The sequence below is a fragment of the Rhinolophus sinicus genome, chromosome 5 (assembly GCF_057876585.1).
Source record: "Rhinolophus sinicus isolate RSI-liver-muscle chromosome 5, RSI-T2T, whole genome shotgun sequence".
In the NCBI taxonomy this organism is placed as follows: Eukaryota; Metazoa; Chordata; class Mammalia; order Chiroptera; family Rhinolophidae; genus Rhinolophus; species Rhinolophus sinicus.
The window spans coordinates 51,258,180-51,282,304 of NC_142505.1; the positions used below are offsets into that span (position 1 = coordinate 51,258,180).

Below are 24,125 nucleotides of genomic sequence, written 5' to 3' on the forward strand. Positions count from 1 at the left end.
GAAATAAAGGTTGCCCAGGAAGCAACTGAAGGAAAGATATTGAAGGTATGACAGTGGAGGATCTTAAAGCAACACGTAGTCAGGGCTGGGCTGTGGTAGGAGGCAGAGGCAGTGCTCTCCTTAGACCCAGGAGCACAAACAGAGTCTACAGGCAGGCAAGATAATGACAGTAAGTGAAGGGGCCAGGTGTTAAGGCGACAACTGGGAGAAGTGGGGACATCTGTAGGTGACAGTTGGCTGGCTCCTCAGGTCCAGCTCATTACTGCCATGTGGGAAAACAGGCCCAGCACTGCCAGGTCTTCCAATTCCTCAAGAGAATTCAGAAGTCCAGATTCTTACATGGACTGTTTGGAGTTTTAAACGTTAGGTCAAAACACCACGCAGCCAAACAAAACACAACTTGAGGGCCAGATGTGGCCATGAAATTGTCAGAAGGCAACTCTATCTGGAATGTGAGCAATACGAGGGCAGAAGTAGAGCCAGGTGCATGATGAGGCCCACTCAATACTCGTGGGATAAGGGAGGCCCTTCCTGGGAAGAGGGGGGGCTGGCCTAGGAGAGACAATGGGAAGACATGGCTGGCGACATGGAGGTCTTGTAATCGAGCAGGGAAATACTACAGTGTGAATGAACTTGAGCCCACAGCCACTGGGATGGAAAGGAAAGGGTAAATAGCAGTAGACAGGCTAAAGAATTTTTGAAAAGCAGAACTCAGTGAAAGACCAGATGTGCAGGTCTGGAGCGGTGATGAATCTTCCAGGGGAAACCTGCGATGAACTTGGCCAGAAGGCTGAGGGACTGGTCCCAGCGGAGAGAAGATAAACACATTTTTCTCCACTAGCTTCAAAGCCCTTCATCTGGTTCCCCCAGATTACCTTATTTTTTTTCCTCCTCTGTTCTCCTACAGAGGGGATCAGGGAATACCCAGGGGCTCAGAGGGCCATGCACCGAGAGAAAGAGCCAAACCTACAGCTAATTACATGATGAGGTGTTCATTCAGGAGAAACTGTTAGCAGAGTTAATAGAGGAATGGGCAGGATGGGGGATAAGCATTGGAGAGGAGTGGCGTCTACAGGAAAGTGCAGAGAACAGCTTGGGCTACGCCGAGTCACAGCACATTGGCTGAATGGTGTGGAAGCGATGACGGAGATGGGGGATGAGGGACACTACAGTGGTTCTCAAGTCATAGATTGTCATAACATGGGACAGGCCTTGGGTTTCAATCCACAATTTTCTTAATGACTCACAAAGGTAAGATAAAAATGCTATAAAGAAAAGTATTCCGGACAAGTGAGAAATGGCAGACTCAAGACTTCTCAGCTAAACAAGGTGAGCCTTTTCATGGCATGACGTTGGTGGGCCTCAGTCTACAAGGGGATTTTTATGATTATCGAATTAGGTACAAGGCCTTGGAGAAATCTCGATTTTCACTTTAAAAGATAAACTTTATCAGGAGTTTATGAATTAGAACAAGTACAACCACTTGTTAACCAAAGGATTGTTACAGTAGATATTATCTACTATTTAGTTACTACATAGCTAACTAATTAGCGAACTAGATTGCCAACTAAGGGCCAAGGCAATAAACTAAGTCCTTTAAATGCACTATCTTGTAAATCTTTACAATGCTCCTACAAAGGAGCTGTGGCATCACCCCCAGTATACCCACTAGGAATAAAAACAAGACCTAGAGATGTGAAGTCATCTGCCCAAAGTGACAAAGTCTTTGAGTGACAGAGCCAAGGTCAGAGCTGAGCTACTTCCCCTCCAGAGCCCTTGTTCTAAGCCAGGGGTCAGTAAACATTTTCTGGGAAAGGCCAGATGTATTTTTGGTCCTGCGGGCAATATGGTCTCTGTCACAACTCTTCAACTCTGCCACAACCGTGCAAAAGCAGTGCTAGCCAACACATAAACATGTGGGCATGCCTGTGTTCTCACCAAACTTTATTTACAGACACCGAAATTTGAATTTCATGTAATTTTCACATGTTGTGAAATATCAGTCCTCTTTTGCTTCCTCCCCACCACTCCCACCAGACATTTTAGAAAGTGAAAACCATTTCTAGCTCATGGGCCATAAGAACACAGAAGGTAGACTGAATTTTTTTCCATGTGCTATAATTTACAGACCCCAATCTAAGCCACGAGGCTCTCTTGCCCGCCAGCTCGTGTCATGTGCTGGTTTCCCTAGAAGGCCCATAGATATCTTAGAACAAAACGTGTGAGAGCGCGTCTGGATGGGGTGCACGACTCGGAAATACGACTGTGAGGAAAGACCTGATAGTGATCACTCCTCATGTTACCTCGCAAAGGACTCTGCCCCACCCCAGGTTACAACCTGAAAATACCTCTTTCTTCCTTGCAGTAGGCCTCACTTGCTCCCTTCGATTGAACTAAACCTTGATTCGGGCCAATGTGAAACCAGGGCAGGTTCTGGGTAAAAGAGAAATGTCCCTTCCTGCGTAACAGATTTTCTGCAAACACGAGCCCACCATGTCCTTCTTACCTGCAGCGTTTGGCTGAAGCGCTTTAACGGAGTGGCCTTCACAGGAGGGATGAGGTTTGCTAGTGACGTGACTCTGGAAAGGGGTTTGACCCGTTTATTACTAGGCTCCTGTAGGTTTAAAAAAAAAAAAAAGGAAAATGTCAAGGTCAATTATGAAGACAATGTAACTCCATCATCTAGTTGTGCCCACTCCACGAGCTGCTGGCTGCACACAGATCTGTGGAATGTAAACCGTGCCCTGTCTCACTCCAGCTCTGTGGAGATGACCTGGCTGAGGAGCCAGGCAAGGAGAAATAGCAGGGGGATGTCAACTGACGCAGCATCTGAGCAGACAGCAAATGGGCCCGTGTCTGCTCGTTACCCCTCACTCCCAGTATCTGCCAGCTTTTAATTTAGGAGCTTCCATTCAGTAAAATCATTCTCCCCAACCCCTCCTGTAGAGAAAAACTGCCTCAGATCTTCCAGCCAATGACCTTGTTGGGAAGTTGTCTTTTGATGCTTCTGGTTATATCTTTTTCAAAAACCTTTTCCTCACCTTGCCTGCAGCCACTCTCCAAATTTCTTTCATGCAATGGCTTTTCCAAACCACAAAGAATATTTGTTTTTTATTTATTTAACTAAATTTAAAAACATGTTTTTAAATAACTTCTTCTATTACTGGGCTCTTAGGAAAGCATATTTGTATCCTCAGAATACTTGAAATGTACAGATTGCTACTTATAACAACCAGACAGCAAAAGAAACTGTGCAAAGAGAAAACCCTACCATGGGCATTGGTTTTTATATTACATATAGCCACAAGTTTTGAAAATCACCTCCACATAAAACATGTGCAAATCTGTAAGTTACCCCAAACCAAGCTGATGAGTGCAAGGGAGCCTATCAATTCTAGTGACTTCCTGCAGATGAGAATTACACAAATAAAAACAACAGGCTGAAAGAGAGAGACGAAAGACAAAAACACCTTACAAAGACAAAGAGAACAGTTACCCTTGTCTTCCTAAGCTCCATCTGACCTGCGGTCGATGCTGGACAGCACATGAAGACCCCAAATGTTGATGGGAAAAGCCAAACGTGCCAAATGTTGTGGCGAACCTCAGTCATTTCCAGACGGAACCTCAAGATGCTCATCTTTCTTTTTCAGCCATGGCTTGCTTTCCAAGTTTCAAGGGTTAAGCCAGAACTTAGGATTCTCTAGGACATCCCCGCAGGGTGTTTTAAACATAGTAGGTCCTTGGAAAAATCTTGCCTGAATTTGGAATTCTGCAGAGAAATTCTCATGTCATTTTATGCCCTTGCCAGCCTCAGAAATCAGAAGCCTTTTTTGACATAGACACCTCCTTTCTGGCATTTAAATAGAAAAATTCAAGAAGAAAAGTGTAAAAACAATTTCACAATGTGTCCAGGAGGGACTTCACGATTCCTCGAAGCCGTAAAATACTTTTCCAAGACAAAAAACGAATCCAGGCTGCTGGGTACCTCTCCAGCTTCTAGGCTGGCTGAGCTAAACAGACAGCAGGAAACTCTCCAAACACGGGGAAGGCTCAGTTCCAAAACACAAAGGATGAATCTCCCCACACGAGAGACATCGCATCATCGTTATCGAAGTGCCTTAGAGAAAGATCCAATAGCCCTGCTGTTTCCAGGTGACAGTGCCCTTCAGCATGCGCCCTGTCCACTTCCTGGCGCCTGAGCATCTGTCCCCAGCAGAGGTTTTTTTTAAAAATATTTTTTACGTCAGAGCTGCTCCACCAGCATAATGAATCCACGTGCATGCACACACACACACGTGCATACACGCACACACGCGCACACACACACAAAAGCACATGCACACACATACACGCACGCACTCATACACGTAAATACACACACACAGGCTCTCAAGCATCCCCTGGATTTCTCTAAATGGTTCCTGCCTTGGGCTGGAAATGCCAGCATTGTGATATCACCACCTTTGGTGGCACAAACTGCATTGCAGCAAGCGAGACGGGAGATTTCCTGGGGGAGCAGGACTTGGTCTCAGATAACCCTGCATGCACCTCAAAGTCCGGAGACTCCTGGGTCTCTGTTTCTTTAATGGCTAAAGCTGCCGGGTCATAGAGTCTGTATCAGAATGGGGAGATTGAAGGGTAAATGCCAAGTAGGTTCTTTTGCTTTAAAAAGGGACAGGGAGCAATGCACGCTTGGCAGGACAGGGGAAGATTCAGCTCTGTTCCACCTGCTGTGTCATCTTTTCTAAAGTTCTGCTGACTTTGTTGTCCATTTTACATGACCCAGTCAGACGGGTGTTTTCTGCACAGCTACAAGACATATGCATGATGCAAATGCTGGCCCCTCTGCAGGTTGTGTGCAATGCTGCTATATGAGATTGTAATTAAAACTCCTTTCCTAAGGCAGACACCATTTGGAAGTAAACATCAGGCTGTTCTCTGGCAATCTGACATTCCCAAGTAACAAACAATCGAACCAGAAACTATTGCTGTGTGATTTAGTGCTATGACCCAGCAAAGCAGGCAGGTGCAATTTGACAACCAGAACATTTACAGGTTGCTGGATCTATGGAGGAGGCTTTACGCCTGACCCAAATGAGCAAAGTATGAATGATGGTGTTCTCCTTGAGAGCTTCAGTAAGACTAAGAGATTAAAAAAATTCATGGTCTACTTTGATTTTCTTTTCCATTTACTCAGTATGTCTCCAGCTACATTTTACTGCTGTCTAAAAAGAACCCTCCTGGAAAATGTTTCCAGATTTTAGTTAAATAGCTCTACGGAGCACTAGCAAATGCAACACCAGGATGCTTTCCGGCTTTACAGAGAGATGACAGAATACAACCTGCAGAGGCTTCCTAGCCCAACAACTCGGCTGCCAGACAAAGCTGGGCAAGGTCAGTGCTAAACCCAGGAACACAGTGTTCCATTTCAAGTGCAGACACCACCCACACCATGCAATTTTAAGACAGGGCAGGAGGGCATCTCACTACAGAGGTTTAAAAAAAAAAAGGAAAAGGCACTGAGTGTTTTGTGTAGGCAGCATTTTCTGAATAACCATTCTGTTGCATCTTTTTCAGGCCTTATAGCTTGTTTTTCTTGTCTTATTGCACTGGCTAGGACCACCTGTACATTGTTGATTACAAGCTGAGATCGTAGGTACACTAGTCTAATTCCTGAACTAAAGTGATTATTATGAAGATTTCATCATTAAGTATTATGTTTGTTGAGAGCACGGAAGTCCTTTATCAAGTAGAAAAAGTTCCCTTCTATGTTAAGTTTGCTGTGAATTTTTATCATGAATAAGCATTAACTTTTTATCAAATGTTTTCATCTTTTCAGAGGACAAGGAAGGGGAAAAAAGGAAGGAAAAAAGGAAGGAAGGGGTGGGAGGAAGGGAAAGTGAGAATGAAGAAAGGCATGGAGGTCATTTTTCATAAAGGAATTGATTCAGCAATGTAAAATATCTCTTGTACTGGAACTACAAACAAAGGGGAATAAAGCATTCCATGCAATTTTATTTTCAATGTGGGCTTTTAATTAAGTAGATTTTATTATTTCTTCCCTAGGGGATACAATAATTTTTATTTTCTCCTCATTTTCCCTCCCAAGAGATAAAAACCGAAGCAGATTATATACAATGTAAGAAAATGCCTATCATATCAATATGATCTAGCATAATTTTTTATTCCTTCAAAAATAGTTCCATTCTAATAGGCATGGCACACAGGAAACCCTCATTCATTCTCCCTGCACATTTTTGCAGCCAGAATGGGGTTGGGTGCAGAAGGAGGGTCTTACACATCATGTCTTTGGGTGCCCTGAGACTCTACCTTCACTGAGTCATAAATGTGGCCCAGAAAGGGCCAGAAACACAGCCATTGGTGCCGGGCTTAGACTGCTCGACTGCAAGGCAGCACGGCTCTTGGCTGCTCTACACCTGGCCAGAAGCAAGGGAAAATCAATTGTGCCAGCAGATGCTTCTGCCCATGAATTGATGGAATCATAAAAAATGTCTTTCAAATGCTTACAAATACCAGGAAAGCAGGGCTCCATCTGTGTGGCAGGAGGTGTGCTGGGAACTTCACACATAGGGGTCGAGTTTCATCCACCTGGTAACCATGTAGAATGCTTCCATCGTCACGTTAAAAAGGAAGTTACAATCTCAGAGTGTAACTCAGAGAAGCTCTAGCATCATTACATAATAATAACGAGCTAATGTTTGTTGTAGGGACTCTTCTCAGTGCTTTACAGATACTAATTTATTCCTCTGAACATCCCTCCAAGGCAGCTACTATTACAATCCACATTTTAAAGATGGGGAAACTGAGGCACAAAGTGAGCAATTCACTTAAAATCACTCAGTTAAAAAGGTAGGCAGGATTTAAATCTAGGCAGGCTGGCTCCAGAACCCATGTCCTACACCAGGGCTTGGCTATAAACGGTATATAAATAAATTAGTGTGGCTATGTCCCATTAAACCTTGATTTGTAGACATTAAAATTGAATTTCATATAATTTGGACATATCACAAAATATTATTTTTCTTTTGCTTTTTTCAATCATTAAAAAATATAGAGGCATTCTGAGCTTGAGGGCTGTAGGAAGTGGGCCATATTTGGCACACGGGCCATAGTTTGCTGACCATTCCCCCTCACTACTGCTGGCTTCATAGGAGTCATGTCCTGGGTCAGGGGTCCTAAGCCTTGGCTTTGGGTACTGTGACATACCAGGCACAGCACCCTCCCACAGGGACATGTGGACAGCCCTCAGCTCCAGCAGAGAGCACAGACTCAATGTGCATCTTCTTCCTGGAGCTGGGTGTGCAGGGTCCTCTCCTCGAGAGCGGGGGATGTATCTGACACACCTTTTATGTGAGTAAATGCCATCCTACTGCATTGTATTCTCTCAATTTTTCAAACAAATCAGCCCAAGAAAACATAAACTTTCCCTGACCAACCATTAATGTATACAAATAAAGGACATAAAAAATGATACGATCCCTGGGACCTGCCTCAAAGGAATATGGGGGTTTGGGGTGAAGGGATGTGTAGGAAACAGGATTGATCACAAGTTGGTAACTGTCAAAACTGGGGGCCGGGCACATGACTATGTCTATGGTACATGATCAAAACTCTCACGATATAAATATTTATTTTAATGGACAGAAAACTTTTTTGCAAATGTACCAGTGAATGCCAAACTGGAGCAGACGGGTACCATCTGAAGTTTTTATGCCAGTTGTTAGCGAGGGCCTAGTGAGAAAAGACACTAAAGAGACAGACATTGAATGTAATTAAAAGAAACCTGGTAAAATGGGGGGGAAAAATCCCACTACCGAATTTAAATAATTCTCAACTAATATAGACCAGAACAGGGAAAGGTCCACATAGCTGTGAGATCAAAGCTGGGAGGGCTACCTCGAAACATTTAAAGACGAGCAACCCCACAGAGAGGCATGCATCATCCCAGCAGCCAGGCTCCCTAAAGTTTGTTTTAAACTACTGACTGTTTTCATTTGCTCTCATTAAGAAACCCAACAACAGGTTCCCGATCACTGAACTCCAGGACAGAAAACAATCTGGTGGAGTTCAACTCTGACTTACCTTAGAAATATACACAGAAAATAGGGGCCATTCAAGATCAGACTGCACATGGAGGGGAGACCCCTGTTCTGTTGTATCTATTTTAATTTGTGAGTATGCTGTGCTTTCCCCATGACTGCCTCCGTTCTCGTCATTCCTACAATAGCAGCATCTTCTCCTAAGAAAGCTAAGACCTCCCATCCTTGCCAGATCCTCACTCCTGCTCTGATCAGATAAATACAAAGCTCATTACGCTACAATTGCCTCAACTTTACCACCCCCTTCCTTAGGGGTAAAGGGCGGTTCACACTGTTTTACAGATTATGACCAAGATTCTCACCCTTCAAAACTTCTAGGTCACCACAAATATTCTGGTGTTCTCACTTCCTTTGACACCTCCTATTGCCAAGGCCTTCCCACCCTCTCTGGTCTCTCACTGACTCGCTGGCAAATTCTTTTACTCCTGCCTCTGCCTCCTTCCAAGCCATAAGCTTTACTTCAAATGGCCCCAATCCTCCTCTTTGGGAGGACTTGACAGCTTGCTTTCTATCTTGCCCCTCAAAGAATTCCTGCAGATCCTGGTGAATGTTTTTTTTCTAACTAAATGATTGAGAATGAGCCATATATATAATAATAATAAATCTATCTAATCATCCATCTATCTACTTTAGTCTGGCTATCATACTTACTAGCTGGGTGATCCTGGGCCAAGCTACTTGCTCACAGTTTCTTCAGCTGAAAAAAGGGAAAATAATCCTCTCATAACACCGTAGTGAGAATTCTGTGGGTCAGGGCTATCATTTATTGGAAACTTACAATCCGTGTCAGGCACTGGGCTAAGAACTTTACATGAATTTGCTCACAGCATCATCAGAACATCCTATGAGAGAGCTTGTATCATTATCCCCATTTTACAGATGAGTAAGCCGAGGTTCAATGAGCATAAGTACTTATACAGGTCATATATCTCAGGTGGCAAAGGTAAGATGTGGATCATATACTGGACCATACACCTCTGCTACACTATTCTGCCCAGGGAATAACTATTCTGCTCAAGACATAAGATGAGCACATAGCACAGTGCTTTCTAAAAAGCAAGCTCTCAATTAACAGAGCCTGAAATATGACTAAAAATTCGTATGTTTTTACCAGATTCTTTTTTCTCCACCTTCCCTTTGCCTCTAAGAACCGGCGAATTTGTCTGATCACTCAATGTATGCACTCTCTTTTTTTTTAAAAAAAATTGATTTTGAAATAATTTTAGATTTATAGAAGAGTTGCAAAAATAGTACAGCGTGTTCCTGTGCACTCTTCACCCCACTTCCTCTAATGTTAGCATCTTACATAACATGGTACATTTATCAAAACTAAGATATTAACATTGCTACAACATTATTAACTGAACTACTAAAGCAGTTATTGGGGTTTCACCAGTTTCCCCACTAATGTCCCTTGTGTTTCAAGATCACTTTGTCTTTCATGACATTGATACTTTTGAAGAGTACTGGCCAGTTTTTTGTAGAATGCCTCTCAATTTAGAGTTGTGTGATGTTTTCTCATGATTAGATTCAGATGATACATTTTTGGTAAGAATATAATAGAAGTGATATGCCCTTCTCAGTACAGCATATTGGGGTACATTATGTCACTGTATCTTATTACTGGTGATGTTAACCTCAACCAGCTGGTTAACGTGGTGTTATGGGTTGAATTGTGCCTTCTCACCCCCCAAAAAGAAACACCAGATATGTTGAAGTTCTACCCCGAACCTGTGAATGTGACCTAACTTGGAAATAGGGTCTTTGCAGATGTAATCAAATTAGGATGAAGTCATACTAGGTTATAGTGGGGCTTAAATCCAATCACTGGTGTTCTTATAAGGAGGGAGATTTAGACAGAGACACACAAGGAGAATACGATGTGATGAATAAGACAGAAAGTGGAGTGCTTCATCGGCAACCCAAAGACCACCAAAGATTGACTGCAAATACCGGAAGCTATGAAGAGGCAAGAAAGGATTCTCCTGCAGGGAGCATGGCCCTGCTGACACCTTGATTTCAGCACTTTGTTACAGCAGCCCCATGAAACTAATACAGGTGCATCTGCCAGATTCATCGATTGTAAAGTTACTACTACAGCAGTCCCCCCTTATCTGTGGAAGATGTGTTCCAAGACCCCCCGTGGATGCCTGAAACCGTGGATAGTACTGAACCGTGGATAGTACTGAACAACATGCGTATACATACTATGTTTTTTTTTCCCTATATATACACATCTATAATAAAGTTTAATGCCTTTTCCATCTTGACTAAGCACTTAGGTACTGCAGCCATAACGTCCAGTTTTAAGTGTGACCAAAAAAACTAGCACAAATTTCTTTTTCCTTCTTTAGAATTTAACTGATAGAGGATTTGTTCTTACTGCAAAGCTTAGCAACCTCGGGATATCATTTTTTTTTTTCTTTCCTTAAGTTGAGAACTTTCATCTTTTCACGTAAGGAAGCACTTTATGGCTTCTCTTTGGCATGTTCCAATCGCCAGCATCACTACTCTTGTTCTTCGGGGCTGTTATTAAGTAAAATAAGGGTTGCCTGAACACAAGCACCACGATACCATAACAATCGATCTGATAATCTAATAACTGTGACTAATGGGCAGGCAGCATAGATATGCTGGACAAAGGGATGAGTCATGCCCTGGGCAGGATGGGATGGGATGGAGCGGGAAGGACAAGCAGGAGATTTCATCACACTACTCAGAACAGTGTGCAATTTATAACTTATGAATTATTTCTAGAATTTTCCATTTAATATTTTTGGAATGTGGTTGACAGTGGGTAACTGAAACTGTGGGAAACTAAACTGTGGATACGGGGGGGACTACTGTACTCCCTTTGTAATTAATACATATATTGGAAGAGATACTTTGAGACTATGTGCATCATTTTAAATCCAATTCTGTGAGTGTTTACCCAGCAAAGGCAAAGTGGGCTTCGTTGAAGTGCGCAGGTGTCACACTTCACTTGGGGGAACGTCTCCCAGCTGGACAGGGAGAACCAGAAGGTTGGTCCAGGCAGAGTATGCAAGAGAGTCAGTGTTGGCTGGAGCGGACACGGAGGGGGGCAGGCAGTCAGCAGGCAGGGCCCAGCAAACTACAGGTGCTTGCAGGATACAGAGGCAGCGATGAGCAGGCCTTTACAGAGCTGTCTGAGCAAGAAAGAGAAGTGGGGCTGCAGAAGTAGGAAAGGGAGTTTCTTTGGAGACTAAACGTGACTCTTCATCTTATTTTTTGGAAAAAGAAAAGGACAATAATGAAATAATGGTTTCTAACCCCCAAATTTCCTTTTTTTTTTTTTCTGTTCTCTTTTTCCTGGCACAGAAAACTAACTGACCTGGTGTCATCTGTTACCAGAAGTTGAAAGGCATAACATGAGGCCCAAATTCCAACGGAAACCTGGCTTCATTGATTAAGCCAAATGCATTTCAGAATTATTGGTTTCTAACCCATAAGGTGAGCAAAAGGTCTTCAAACTCAGAACTCTAATTTCCCCCTTGAGATGCTTATCAGTGATTTCAACAAAGGAACTACCGGCCCGGTGGACTTTGACAAAGCACCAGGAACAGCTCCCAGAAGGATCCCTGATACCTTTGTCTCGGCTAATCTCAAAGATGGAGGCCACATCCTCATGTTTATTTTCTCCAGCGGCGAGTCTGGTTGCGTAAAGCTATGCATCCAAGGGAGATCTGATTTCCTCTTTGATGAAATGGCTCAACTCTCTCCGTATCAGAGGCTATAAGGAAACATTCCAATTTCCTTCTTTAAAAGAAAAAAAGCAAGTGCTGGATTTTTGTTTTTTTGTTTGTTTGCTAATGGGGAATAAGGAGAGCCTGGATAAATAAAATCCACAGAACACTCTTAGTTCAGCCTCATGGCCAAGCTGCAGACAGGGTCTTGGATTGTAGTGTTGAAGATGCGACAATTTCTCTAGCCTCCCCTCATGGAAATGCTAAAAAACATATGATGGAGACATCATAAGATATTCTGGGCAAATCCACAATTGAATTGTCAACCCTCAGGGCCATAAAAATCAATACATCGAGGTTGGAGAGATTATATTTATTCCCTGTATACCAAGTCTGTCTATGCGTGAGCCAGAGGAGTCTTGGTTAAGGGAGAGGCATTAGGGGGACATCTGAGCTCAGACAATGCTGGCATGAGCCTCTGAACACCTGCTCAGTCCCTGCCCCAAACACAGCTTCCCATATAATGCAAATTAAACAATGAGGATTGAAAGAAATCACACTTTATGATCATTTCTGTGGCCATCCTGGCTTCATTTCCTCCAGGCCTTCCCTGCTTCCTTCAAGTCCAAAACACATGCTAGCAAAATATAGCTCTCTAATGTTCATATAAACTGAATGGCAAAGTGAAGGAAAGGTGGGGTGTGGAGGGAGCTAGCTGGATTTCATCCAGGATACCCTGGAGAAGCAATTAATTTCACTACAATCTCTGAAAGGGCTAATGTTCGTGGCATACCATTTTGTCTCTGAGGGAAGACCTCAAGCAAGTTATGATCTTTATTCTTATTATTATCGTTGAATTTTTGCCCCCACATTGGAAATGTAACCTGTCCTACTTGTCTGCTATGGGGAAATGAACTTTTGCCAAATGATGATTTATAGGCTGGAAAAAAAAAAAAGAACCTTGGGAAATAATTCAGTAAAATATGGGACTCTCCAAGAGCTGAAGCAGGCAGCCACAGCCTCGCTTACGGAGCATAATCCCTTAACAGTGCCAGTAAAATAAAACAGAACCACTGTTTCAGACACTGTATTTTTGGCTAAGGTTTCACTGCTCAATTACTTTCAAAGTTATTCGTTTCAGTCAACATTATAAGGGTAAGTCAACATTTGTCCTGGCAGCAAGCCCAAATTTATTTTATTAGTCTGCTACTGGTTAAATTGGCCCAAGATTAAACACATCTAATAAACAGCCCTAAAATATTGGAGTTTAGTAGAAAACCACATTCAAGTTCTCTTATACAGGATGTTACCATTACTTAACCTTGGGCACAAGGAGAAATGCATACCCACACCCCAATAAGTTCCTTTTAGCAAACGCCAGCCCACTGCCTGAAACTCATTTTGGTCATGCCCAAACATGGCTCTATAGATCTTCAGAGAAAGAGGAAGCCAAATATTTAGCTCACTCTGCGGTCCCTGGCTCCACATCTGCCTTCTGAAAGTCAAGCAAAGCTCTTACTCTGTCGAGGGAGGCAGAAAGGGCCAGATGATCAGAGTTGAAGCACTTTAAGAGTTTGACTTCCTGATGGAAGGAGAACTGACTCTGGATGGTGAACACACAATGTGATATACAGATGATGTATTACAGAATTGTACCTGAAATCTATGTAATTTTACTAACCATTGTCACCCCAGTAAACTTTAACTAAAAAAAAAAAAAAAAAAAAAAAAAAAGGAGGGGGGGAAAAAAGAAGTTTGACCTCCTGGAAAGGGGTAAGCGCTGCCAGCAGAGTCGTGGCTCTGTGGCCCTTAACAGGAAGGCCAGCCTTGGGCCCAGAAGATGTTTTCTCACAATTAGATGGAGGTTATGTTATTTTTGGCAAGAACGCCACAGAAGCAATGTGCCCATCATGACATAACCATCCCCAGGTCTGGAAAATGAAGCCAAAGATGCCCATTCCTGGGTGGAGGATGCCAATAAGACACCCAGAGGTGGCAGTGGTGGCCTAATCACAGCCACAGGGCCAGAGGAAGGCCTCGTGGTTCAGGGGTTGTGCAGTCGGTCATTTCCTACTGACTTCTTGGAAAGCCTTGGGTGGGATATAAATTCTGTACGTGTTTACCTTGGTAAAAGGGATTCCCCGGCTTCCCCTTGGGCTGGGGTGGAAGAGGAAGAGGGGGAGAACCATTTACTGGGGATTCCACTCCCGCTCAGGGTTCACGAACTGGTGTGTACAGAAACCCAAGGGTAATTTCAGGACATTTGCTGAGGCTTCCCCAGAGCTTAGAAGTAAGTAGAAAGCCTCTGCAGCAAGTGACAAAGTTCTTATCACTGGCTCAAAGAATATGTTGATTCTCTGCAAAGGATCTAAGGATCAAGTATGAGTCAACCTTTCTGGTCAGAGCACAATACCCTATGACCTTAATACCCTATGACTTAGGGCCAACCATGTAACCTCCACGGGCGTGGTCTCCTCCCCTATGAAGTGGGAGTGACTCTTCTGCCCCCTCACAGTGTTGTTGGGAAGATGATATGAGATTATCTCGGTAATGTGTTTGGTATAAGCCTGCCCCATAAGTTGCCCCCCGCTTGGTCTCCTGCCCTCATCCATTCCCAGCAGCACTGGATTTTTCCCTAGGACCCCCAGGAACAAAGCTGGAGCTCCCTCTCACCTGTCACAATCTCACCAATGACATGCTCTGACCCCAGAGGCCATGGGTAGCTATGAGACTAGTATTTTGATGCCACAGTCCTACCTTCCCTTTCTTCCTGCACCTTTATCATCTGTTTAGTTAAGCTCTGGCTAGATGAGCAACACTGGGCGTGGTTTGGCAGGATCGGTTCGGAGGAGAGGAAAACTTCAGGCTTGAAATCCCAAGATAAGAACCTGAGTGGGGGAAGACACCCCAAGTAAGTGGGTCTTAAGGTCTGACTCCCTACCCTTCCCTTCTGGATGCCAAAGGTAACATGTTATTTTGGAGAGGAATTCCACCTTTAACATCTGACATGCGTTGAACACCTATCATTGAGCCAATCAGTATCAGAGTTCCTATTATTGCCTAATCCCAGATAGTACTGTGATCTGCCAAGATCGGAGACCAGTTTTTCTAGCCCATAATTCAGCAATGTAGGATTTTTTTGAAAGAGTGATTTTTGAGCAGAGAAACCTTGCAGAGATGTGACCTCCAGAGAGAAACAGAAAATGCGTTTGCTGTGCTCCTTGGTAACACCCAGCTGTCCCTCCTGGCACAATTTATCCCTTCAGATCATTTGGTCCCCGTGCAAGCTCAGCAGCACATGCCTGCACTCAGAACCAGGAACTCGGCACTTGGGTGTTACAGAACGGTCTGCTCTCAACTGAGAACAGAATGCACTGAAATCTGATTATTCAAAATGGGAAACACTACCAGTCACACTGCCACAAAGGACTGACTGCATTGGGAATAAAAGAAAAAATTTTAAAACCTGCCTGGTGTTGGCTTTCAGTTGACATCTTATCATCCACTGAGCAATGGTATATAGAAAAATAAGGTACAGAGCACGCTGTTTGGAAACTGTGGGGTAGGTAATCTCTAATGGACTCATAGGGGCTTTCGGCTGCCCCCACACCCCACAACTGATCAGATGAATAGGTTCAAAATGTTATTCCTTGGGAGGTGTGTGTGCGTGTGTGTGTGTGTACACACACACAGAACATAGGACTGACTTTATTTGAGACAGTTTTCATTCTGTAAAACATTTTTAATCACAGGAATTAAAAAACGCCCACTGACAATGGATTTTTCCAAAGGCTCCTAACGAACTCTGGCTCTCAGTGCTGTACATTTGCAACCCTGAAACACAGTGATTATGTGTTATTTCTAACTCCCAGCAATTAATGTACAACTAGATGTATCATTATTTACAGTCTATTAAAATTCAGAAGCATGTGAATTTGAAAAAGAATGTATCACACACGACAAAGGAGGCAGAAGCCTCAGAGACCCAGCTCTGCTCCCCAAGTCACTTGCAGTTCATTTCACTTACAAAGACACAAAAAGGAAAATGAATACCGTGTTTCCCTGAAAATAACACGGAGCCAGACCATCAGCTCTAACGCATCTTTTGGAGCAAAAATTAACATAAGACCTGGTATTATATTGTATTATATTATATTATATTATATTATATTATATTATTATATTATATTAAAGACCCGGTCTTATAGTAAAATAAGACTGGGTCTTATATTAATTTTTGGTCCAAAAGACGCATTAGAGCTGATGGTCCAACTAGGTCTTATTTTTGGGGAAACACAGTAGGCAATGGCAGCTGACTTAAAAGAAAAGTAAATACAAACCTGTGATTTGACTGTGTTTGGTTTTGTAAAAAATGTTGGTTTAGCCACTGGAGAATCAATGCTAAGGGGTGCCAATAAAAGTTTCCAGAAAAGACAAAGGCAGTTTTGTGGTAAAAGAAAAATGTTATTTATTCCTGAGATAAAGTACTCCTGTGGCAGAAAGGGGCAAAGTTCCCATGAATTTTCTAGCACAGGCCATCCATAGAGGGGAGAGTTCCTTTAGGAGAATACAGGGGGTCCAACTTGGCAAAGATTTCCCTGGACAAGGTTCCCCAGGGGTGGAGGGAAAGCTCATTTATGGGGCAGGCGCTTCCTCCTTCTGCTCCACCATTTGGGAGTCAGGCTCTGGGCTGCTCCTGAATTTTCAAAGCAGGGCTCTGCAGTGGGTGCCAGGGGCTGCCTGAGCCTGCAAAGCCTCCCGAATTGCTATTAAATAAATTACATGCTGCCATGCTGCCAGGGCCCCTACTTACAGATTCTAGCCATTTTCTAAAAACAGAGAGGTCATTCCATACCTGACCCAGGTGTGACTCTATTAACTTTGTCAAGTAGAGAAGGAATGTAGGCAATGAGGACCCCTGGATGGGGAGGACGAGGCACCAGGAATGTTGGAGTCACCCTGTGCTGGGTGCTGGCATGTGCACACATGAACGGGTACACACACACTCTCACTCATCTATTTCGTACAGCCACCCTCATTACCCTGTTTTATAGAAGAGGAAGCAGGTGTTCAGAGAAGGGAAGCGACTTGCCTCAAGTCATACCCAGTAATTAATTGGCAGAGCCGAAATTCGAATTCAAATCTACCTGAGTTGAAAGCCCTCCAGCTACCCCTGCACTGGTTTCCCAGGATACACAACTTCCTTTTACAACAGAAATAACAATAGCAATAATACTGAAGGTGAGCTCCTGCCACGCTGTCCCACAGTGTTTTCTGGCATAATTTCCTTGACTTCTCTTAAGTGAGTACTACTAATATACCCATTTCACAAAGCAGGCTACTGAGGCTCAGAGGGGTTAAGAACCTTGCCTAAGGTCACACAGCCAGTAGTGAGTGGCAGAGCCAGGACTGAGCCCAAGACTGCTGCTCAGCGAGGCCTGGGTTCTTAACCACAGTACTGCTCATGTCCTATGCCTGGTGAGAGCCCCAAAGGAAACAAAGACTGTAGAGGCAAAGGACTGCGGCAGGGAGTGGAAAAGTAGAAGCTGTTCTTTCAACATTCAAGCCCTGTCACTCTGGAGTCTGTGGCCCCTCTGCTGTCCTCCCCCTGCATCTTAGCGTGTCCAGCCAGGTGCACAGGTGCCCTGTTCATGTGCCCCAGCAGTCAATGCTCCCCTAAGGGCACACCTGGGTAATGGTGTGTTACCATCCAGCACTGGGGGCTCATTGGATGACCACTTCCCAGTACTTCCCCCTCCCAGGGGGCCCAATTCCCCGAAGAGATTGCCTGTTTCCCCACCCGCCTTCCGCTGATCAACAATCACTGCCTGAATGTCAGGGTTGTGGATAACTTGGTCACCCTCAAGCACAAGTTTCTTGCTTCCTTTTCTTTTCTTTTCTTTTTAAAATCCAGGGGGGGGGGGGGAATGCTAGCTAGAGTGTGGTCTCAGTAAATACTTACTAACAATCAAAGACCATTAGGAGTCATTTTTAGTTGTCTAACTCTTCACCAACTCATATCCATCACGTTACCACATTTCCCCATATTTCCAACAAAGGATCTATTTATAATTAAAGGGCCCTGCTAATGAACAGGGTATGAAGATCTCCCAAAGCAAACTAATCCGCACCTTCCCTGGGTCTGTGCCCTCAGTAGGAGCTTGGTTAAGATTCCCAGATGAAGCGTGTCAGGTGGGAGCTGGCCTTGAGGACAGATGACATGCTCCTCATCTCCTGTGACCGGGGTCCCGTTCTACCCAGAGCTCATACCCTAGGTCCCTGTGTAAAAGTCATTATGAGAATACTAGAAAGCCACCTGCCTAGCAGGAATGAATGTGAAGCGTGCCAGTATGCTTGGAACATCTTTTGTTCTTTTCTAAAACAATGCCCAGTGCCAACTCGAATCCCTGGGAAACTGGGTGGGTGTTTCCTTAAAGGAAAGAGTGACCTCCCAGCAGACCGCTTGGTGGGGAAGACCATCCACAGTTTCCGTGCAACTGATAAACATGCAGAATAGATGCCGCTGCTGCTCATGAGCTGCGGAGCACATGCTCTGTGGAAGCCCTTTGAATGCCCATTTCATCCCCACAATGCCCTTCGAAGTTCTCATTTTACAGATGAGGAAACTGAGGCTTACATGATGAGTCACTGGCCCAAGGTCTCTGGGCTCACAAGTGGCCAAGCAGAGATTCAAACTCAGCTCATTCCGACCTTCAAATTGTTGCTCAACCCTTCCCTCGGGGTAAAGGAAAAAAGGAAGAAGATGGGTTAAATGATTTCAGCTGGAACTTTGGAACTTTCTTTGAAGCTTTGAAATAAATAAAAAAAGATTTTTGTTTTTAGAACAGAAATCCAATTCTACTTTTTCAAATTGGCTAACATCTAGTCCAGAATAATTTCCAATGATACATTAAAGCCAATTTTCAATCTATTTAAAATCTTTACCATCTGAAATCTGGGTCCTGTGCTCAAAGTCCAAATTTCAAGTTTAGTTTGTAAGCGGCTGTGCCTAAACTTCAGAACTTATTGGTACAGAGTTCTAATCCTAGAATGGCCTCAGAACACGCCTAATGCACTGTTTTCAGACTCTCGGTACTATCTTGACAATTTTTTGTGGCACCTGAGCTATTATGTACTTAATGGTTTCTTAAAATATTCATTTTTTTTACTTAAGTAAACTTATTGTACAAATAAACAATATTACTGCCTTAAACGGAAAATCACTATCACCCGCCATAAATAGAAACTAAGTTTAAAAAATGAACCCTATTGTCAAATTCTTGTGACACTCATGCCTACCTGAAGCTTCAGAGCCTGAAGGCTGCACTTCGTTAAAAAGGGAAATGAGCAAGTGACAGAAAGGTGTTAAAGACACACTAGCAAACTGAGATTTTCTCCTTGATATAATCAGAAAGATCCGGCAGCGAACTGGAAAGGGAAAGTGATTCAAAATTACCGTGTCTTGTCTCTGTATCACCTTGTCCTGTATCATTTGCGCTCTCACAAGTGGTATGAAACCCACCTTCCGGGAAATAACGATCTAGCCCAGTCCACTCATTCCAGAAACAAAGACGGAGGTTCCACGACACTGAGCCTACTTGTGCCGTATCCCCAACTAGTCAGTGAACTCGCTTAAGAAACAGCTTAGAAATAAATGCTGCTAAAGAAATTCAGAGGAGCACTGAAGAGTCCTCCAAAGTGAGCTCCCATCATTCTTTGATGTGGAACCAGAACAACGCTCATTCTCCTAGACTCTTAAAAGTCTGGCATGAAAGCATTCGGAGACTAGCAAGAAGAAACCAGGTGTCTTTTATGATGCTGTCTCCTTAGGTGCTTGGGTAAGGTTCCATGGAACTGCTGAGGCACGAGGAGGTGCCTCTTTACCACGTGTCTGGTGTCTGTGGGTGACACTTAGCTATCACCAATTTTTTCCTCTTCAAACACTCTACTTCCTTCTTCACAGTGGTTTCAGACCCCTCCTGCAAGATCACACCCAGAAGCCCTCAAGGCAATCACCAACCAGCAAGGAAAAGGGCTGAGGAGGTGTGTGAAAATGAACCAAGACTGCCAAAACCTAACAAGATACTGATGAGCCACCCACACCCCTGCCCAACCTTCGTGAAGTGAAAAATAAGACTAGTCTTCACCAGTGACCTTTAATTATCTTTGTATTTGCCTGGGGTTGTTCTTGACATGCCTGCGTCAAGTGGGGATTAGGAAATGTTAGCATTTCAATGTAAGATAACACACTGGAGAAGGGAACTTGCACTGGCCTTGTGTCGGGGCCAAAAAGCACAAAAGGGATGTCTTACCTTGTGGCCCCCTTGGACATCAGGCCCAACTCTATCTCTTTCCACCGCCAGCTGGTTCCCTTTTCCCTTCTGTGGCATCTTCCTCAATTTGTGGCACCTGCTAAAGATTTAACTTCCTTTTTTTTTTTCAAGGCCCTGACATATAGGCTCTCAGTTTTATTTAATTCAGTCAGGTTGCTAATTTCTAGTGGTATCTACAGAAACAGTACCCTCAGGGAAATGCTCTATTTCTTCTTACCATTTAATTATCACCTCCACCGCAAATTAGATCTGCAGAGCTGAGAAAGACATTCTAAGGGGTGTCAATCTACATGGATAGAAGTTTGTATCTATCCATCCTTTGTGGGCTTTTTGTTTACTCTAACAGGGATTTCACATCAAGTATAAAGTAAGACCTTGCACTTGGATCGACTAGCGTGCAGGCCATGGGAAGGGCCCACCAGTCCACTGGCCCCCCCCAGGCAAGGTGACTGAGTGCAGTGTTCTGGCTAAGTTTAATGGGGTTCACTTTGAACACCCCGAAAATAGTGCTTGTTTATAATTCACTCAGGAACATGACTGGCTTAAGACAACATTGTGCCAAGAGGCCAAGGCCAGGCAAGGAGAGACTAACATGTAGGTCCTGCCTCGTAATCTCTCTGAATCTGATTCTTCAGTTGACAACCAAGAGGACAGTCCTTGCCTCACTCAGCTCCCTGAGCGGGTGCAAGGTTCAAAGGACATAATGCACATGAAAAGAACTGACTGCCATTTGAATACAGATGACATTTCTATGCATTTAGTGAGCATATGAAAAAGAGAGGGAGTACTCTGATTGACACTTCCCTTCCCCCCACTTCTCTATATCCCATGTTCATATATATGTATTTAAATTGGTTACATCATGTATATAATTATGCTCAACTTCTTTCCTCTTTATTTTTCCCAGGGACACTAGGGCAGTTCTGTTTGTGGGCGTGTAATGGCTCAAATGATGCCACTGACCTTTGTGCCAGAGGCCAGAGTACATGGCGCCCTTCCTTCATTATAGTCAGAGAGATTGTTGGCTTTTCTGGCTCTTATAAATAAGTAGGAAAGGATGTTAGACTGGAATCAGACAATTGGACTTCAAGCTTCAACTCTGCCATTCCCAGCTGTATGATCCTGGGAAAAACTCACTGAACCTCTCCGACTGTGCGTAGCCTCATCTTTAAAAGGAGGATCATTATCCTCAGGGGAGGCAAAAAATATTACAGTGCTTTGAAACCTATAAAATGCAAACAGAAAACATGAACATTCTTATTGCAAATAATGTCATTATGAACAACTTTGGACAAACAGCTCTTCCCCACCTCCCCAAGAGCTGGAATACTGGGTCCAAAGATTTGAACCTTTTTGTCTCTTAATTTGCACTGACAAGTTCCCTCATTCCACACAGAAGTGTCTTTCCCTGCAACATCCCCAACGTTGGGTTTTAGCTTTTCTTTAAAATAGTTGTGACATCAACCAAGTATGAAATAGTACCTCATTATTATTTGCCTTTTCATTTCTATGATTTCTATTAGAGTGAACATTTTAAATAATGTTTACTTTGATAGTTCCTTGTGTGTGAATTGCCAATTTGTCAATGAATCTCTTGGAGGGTTCTTTTATAGCTGTATAAATTATTTATATGACAAAGATATTAATCTTTAGTCATCTCTAGCTCAAAACTCTTTTTCCATGCATTAGTCCACTTCTCTTGTCTAAGGAAGCACATTAAGCACAAAAGAAACCTTGTTTGTTGAGACAGCATCATACAGTGCCTTGGGGCTCGATGATCAATACTCAAGATTTCCAGGCTCACTGAGGATGTCCAGTAGAGACAAGCAAGGGAGAGGAAGAGGTTGGACAGTATGTTCCCTCTGGAAATGTCAGAGGAACCAGGAGTCTAGCCAGGAGAAGACAAGCACCTGGGGTAAGTGTATGCGTGTGCGCGCGCGCGCGCACAGAGTAGCAGTAGATGGGGAGAAAGACTAATTTTCAAATATTTAAGGGGATAACAATTACTGTATACTACTCAGCTCCAGAAAGCAACATTACAACTAAGAAAGGATTTTCTCATGATATACACTGAACAAATACTGCCTTAGAAGGTAATGAGCTCTCTGTCCCTGCAGGTGTGTAAGCAGAAATTGAACGGATCCAGGAGCGAATTAGGACTGGGCTCCATGTTTTCAACAGGCCTTTCCCACTCTGAGTTTCTCTGATGCAGTGGCCCTAGGTCATTTCCTGGAGGCTGGTTTTGTTTGTTTGTTTCATAAATCTCCGGGGGGAAAAAATCCTGTTTTGTTACTCCTTTCCTCTTCATCTTAAGAACAGAGAGAAAGACACATCCAGTGAATTTACCATGAGGTTTCTGGTTCAGCTTCGATTAACTGAAATTTCCTGATAATTGGGCTGCCTTCCTGCAAAGGGACACAATGGCCCAAATACAGAAAGTCCAGACTTAGAAAAACCCACTCCTTTTCCAGCCAGTCAAAGGCTCAGAAGCCTTTCCTGACTTGTGACATAGCCTCTTCTAAGCCAGTAAGTGGTGTCAATTCATAAAAAATGGAAGGCATTCGAAACCACTGCCTTTCACTCCTGAGAGTCCATCAGCCAGCACAACAAGAAAAAAATGGCAAGGCAATCACAGCAATTTCCTCATTTTGCGTGTGACCTGTACCTGTTACCAGCACGGACAAATTATGCGCATGCACATATCACAAATGCAGGAGCCCTTTCAAATACACACAAGCCATTAATAACAATTACATGTGCACAGGGCTTTGCAAAATTAGGATATGATCAGTAATTTATTTTCATTCAGTTGTTATGAAAACACTGGCACTGGTCCAAGGTTTTACAGGCACTTGCAGAGCGTCTTGCGAAAAATGACACAATTTGCAAATACCCAGCTGGCCGTCAGGGCCTTCCAGTTATTGGTTTACGTGGAAGGCCAGTGGTGAATGTAGATAAGCAAAATGACTAATTACAGAACTAACTGTGTCACCTCCACAGAGCTGAGCATGCGGAATTCTGCCAGAGACCAGCTCCTTGTTGTTGAGAAATACAAAACGGAAATTACCAAAACCCTCCCAAATGGAGGCTTGCAAACCCCACTTCTGTGGGTCGTAGCCATTCTAGGAAGTGGGCTGACAGAAGCATTGACTAATGGTGAGGTGTTCTACCCAGATACTCAGGAAAAAATGGGCCTTTGACCTGGAAGCAATTTGCTCCAGCAGGAGGGTTCATCCTTCATGTGTTATGTGGTGAAGAGACCAGTGATTTAGTCATTTAGAGGTAATGTGAAGTGGCTGAGGAAGTACAGACTTCAGGGTCAGATTAGGGTGTGAGTGTTGGCTCCTCTACCTACCAGCTCAGCTATTGTGGAAAGGCCACTTACCAAGTTCTGAGCCTCCGTTTCTCCTACAAAACAGGGCAATTATACCAACCTCACAGAATTGTCGTGCGGATGATTAGAGGACTTACAGTAAGGCCCCTGATGCACTGCTGTACATCAAACAGCATCAGGAAATTAGAATGGCGATCGTGGTTCTTAAAATTGTTTTAGGAATCTTTTTTGAGATGCAGAGGTCTTGATGACGATATGTATTGAGCACTTACTGTGTGTCAAGCACTGTACATGCCTCATCTCACTGACCCTCACTGTGGTCCTGGGGGTAGAACGATCCCATCCCCATTTTACCACCGAGGAAACAGGGGCTTAGAAAGACTCAGTAACTTGTCCAAGGCCACAACACTAGCAGGTGGTAGAGGTGACAACAGTACCCAGGCAGTCGTAGTCCAGAGACGATGCCCTGAAAAGCCTCAAATGTACATGTGTAAAATCAACATAGTTTCCTCTAATAAATCTATTCCTACTTCATGTGCATTCTGAAGGCCCAAGACCCCCAGACTTTTCCACCTGAACAAGCCTCAGAATCATGGCTAGGTGACCATAACCAAATCCTATCAGCAAGGGATGG

At 43.6% G+C, this 24,125-nt stretch overlaps 1 protein-coding gene across 4 annotated transcripts in view; it reads right to left on the reverse strand.

The window, feature by feature from the left end:
* Positions 1-24,125, reverse strand: part of ARHGEF3 (Rho guanine nucleotide exchange factor 3) — a 295,758-nt gene that overhangs the window by 32,130 nt on the left and 239,503 nt on the right. For 3 of the 4 annotated variants that reach the window (XM_019724204.3, XM_019724206.3, XM_019724207.3), the window contains one exon: positions 2,507-2,614. In XM_019724204.3, coding sequence (XP_019579763.2) covers positions 2,507-2,614 — 108 coding nt within the window. Of the gene's footprint in view, positions 1-2,506; positions 2,615-3,496; positions 4,154-24,125 lie in introns of those variants that run through there. The other variant, XM_019724205.3, reaches the window with a different exon arrangement.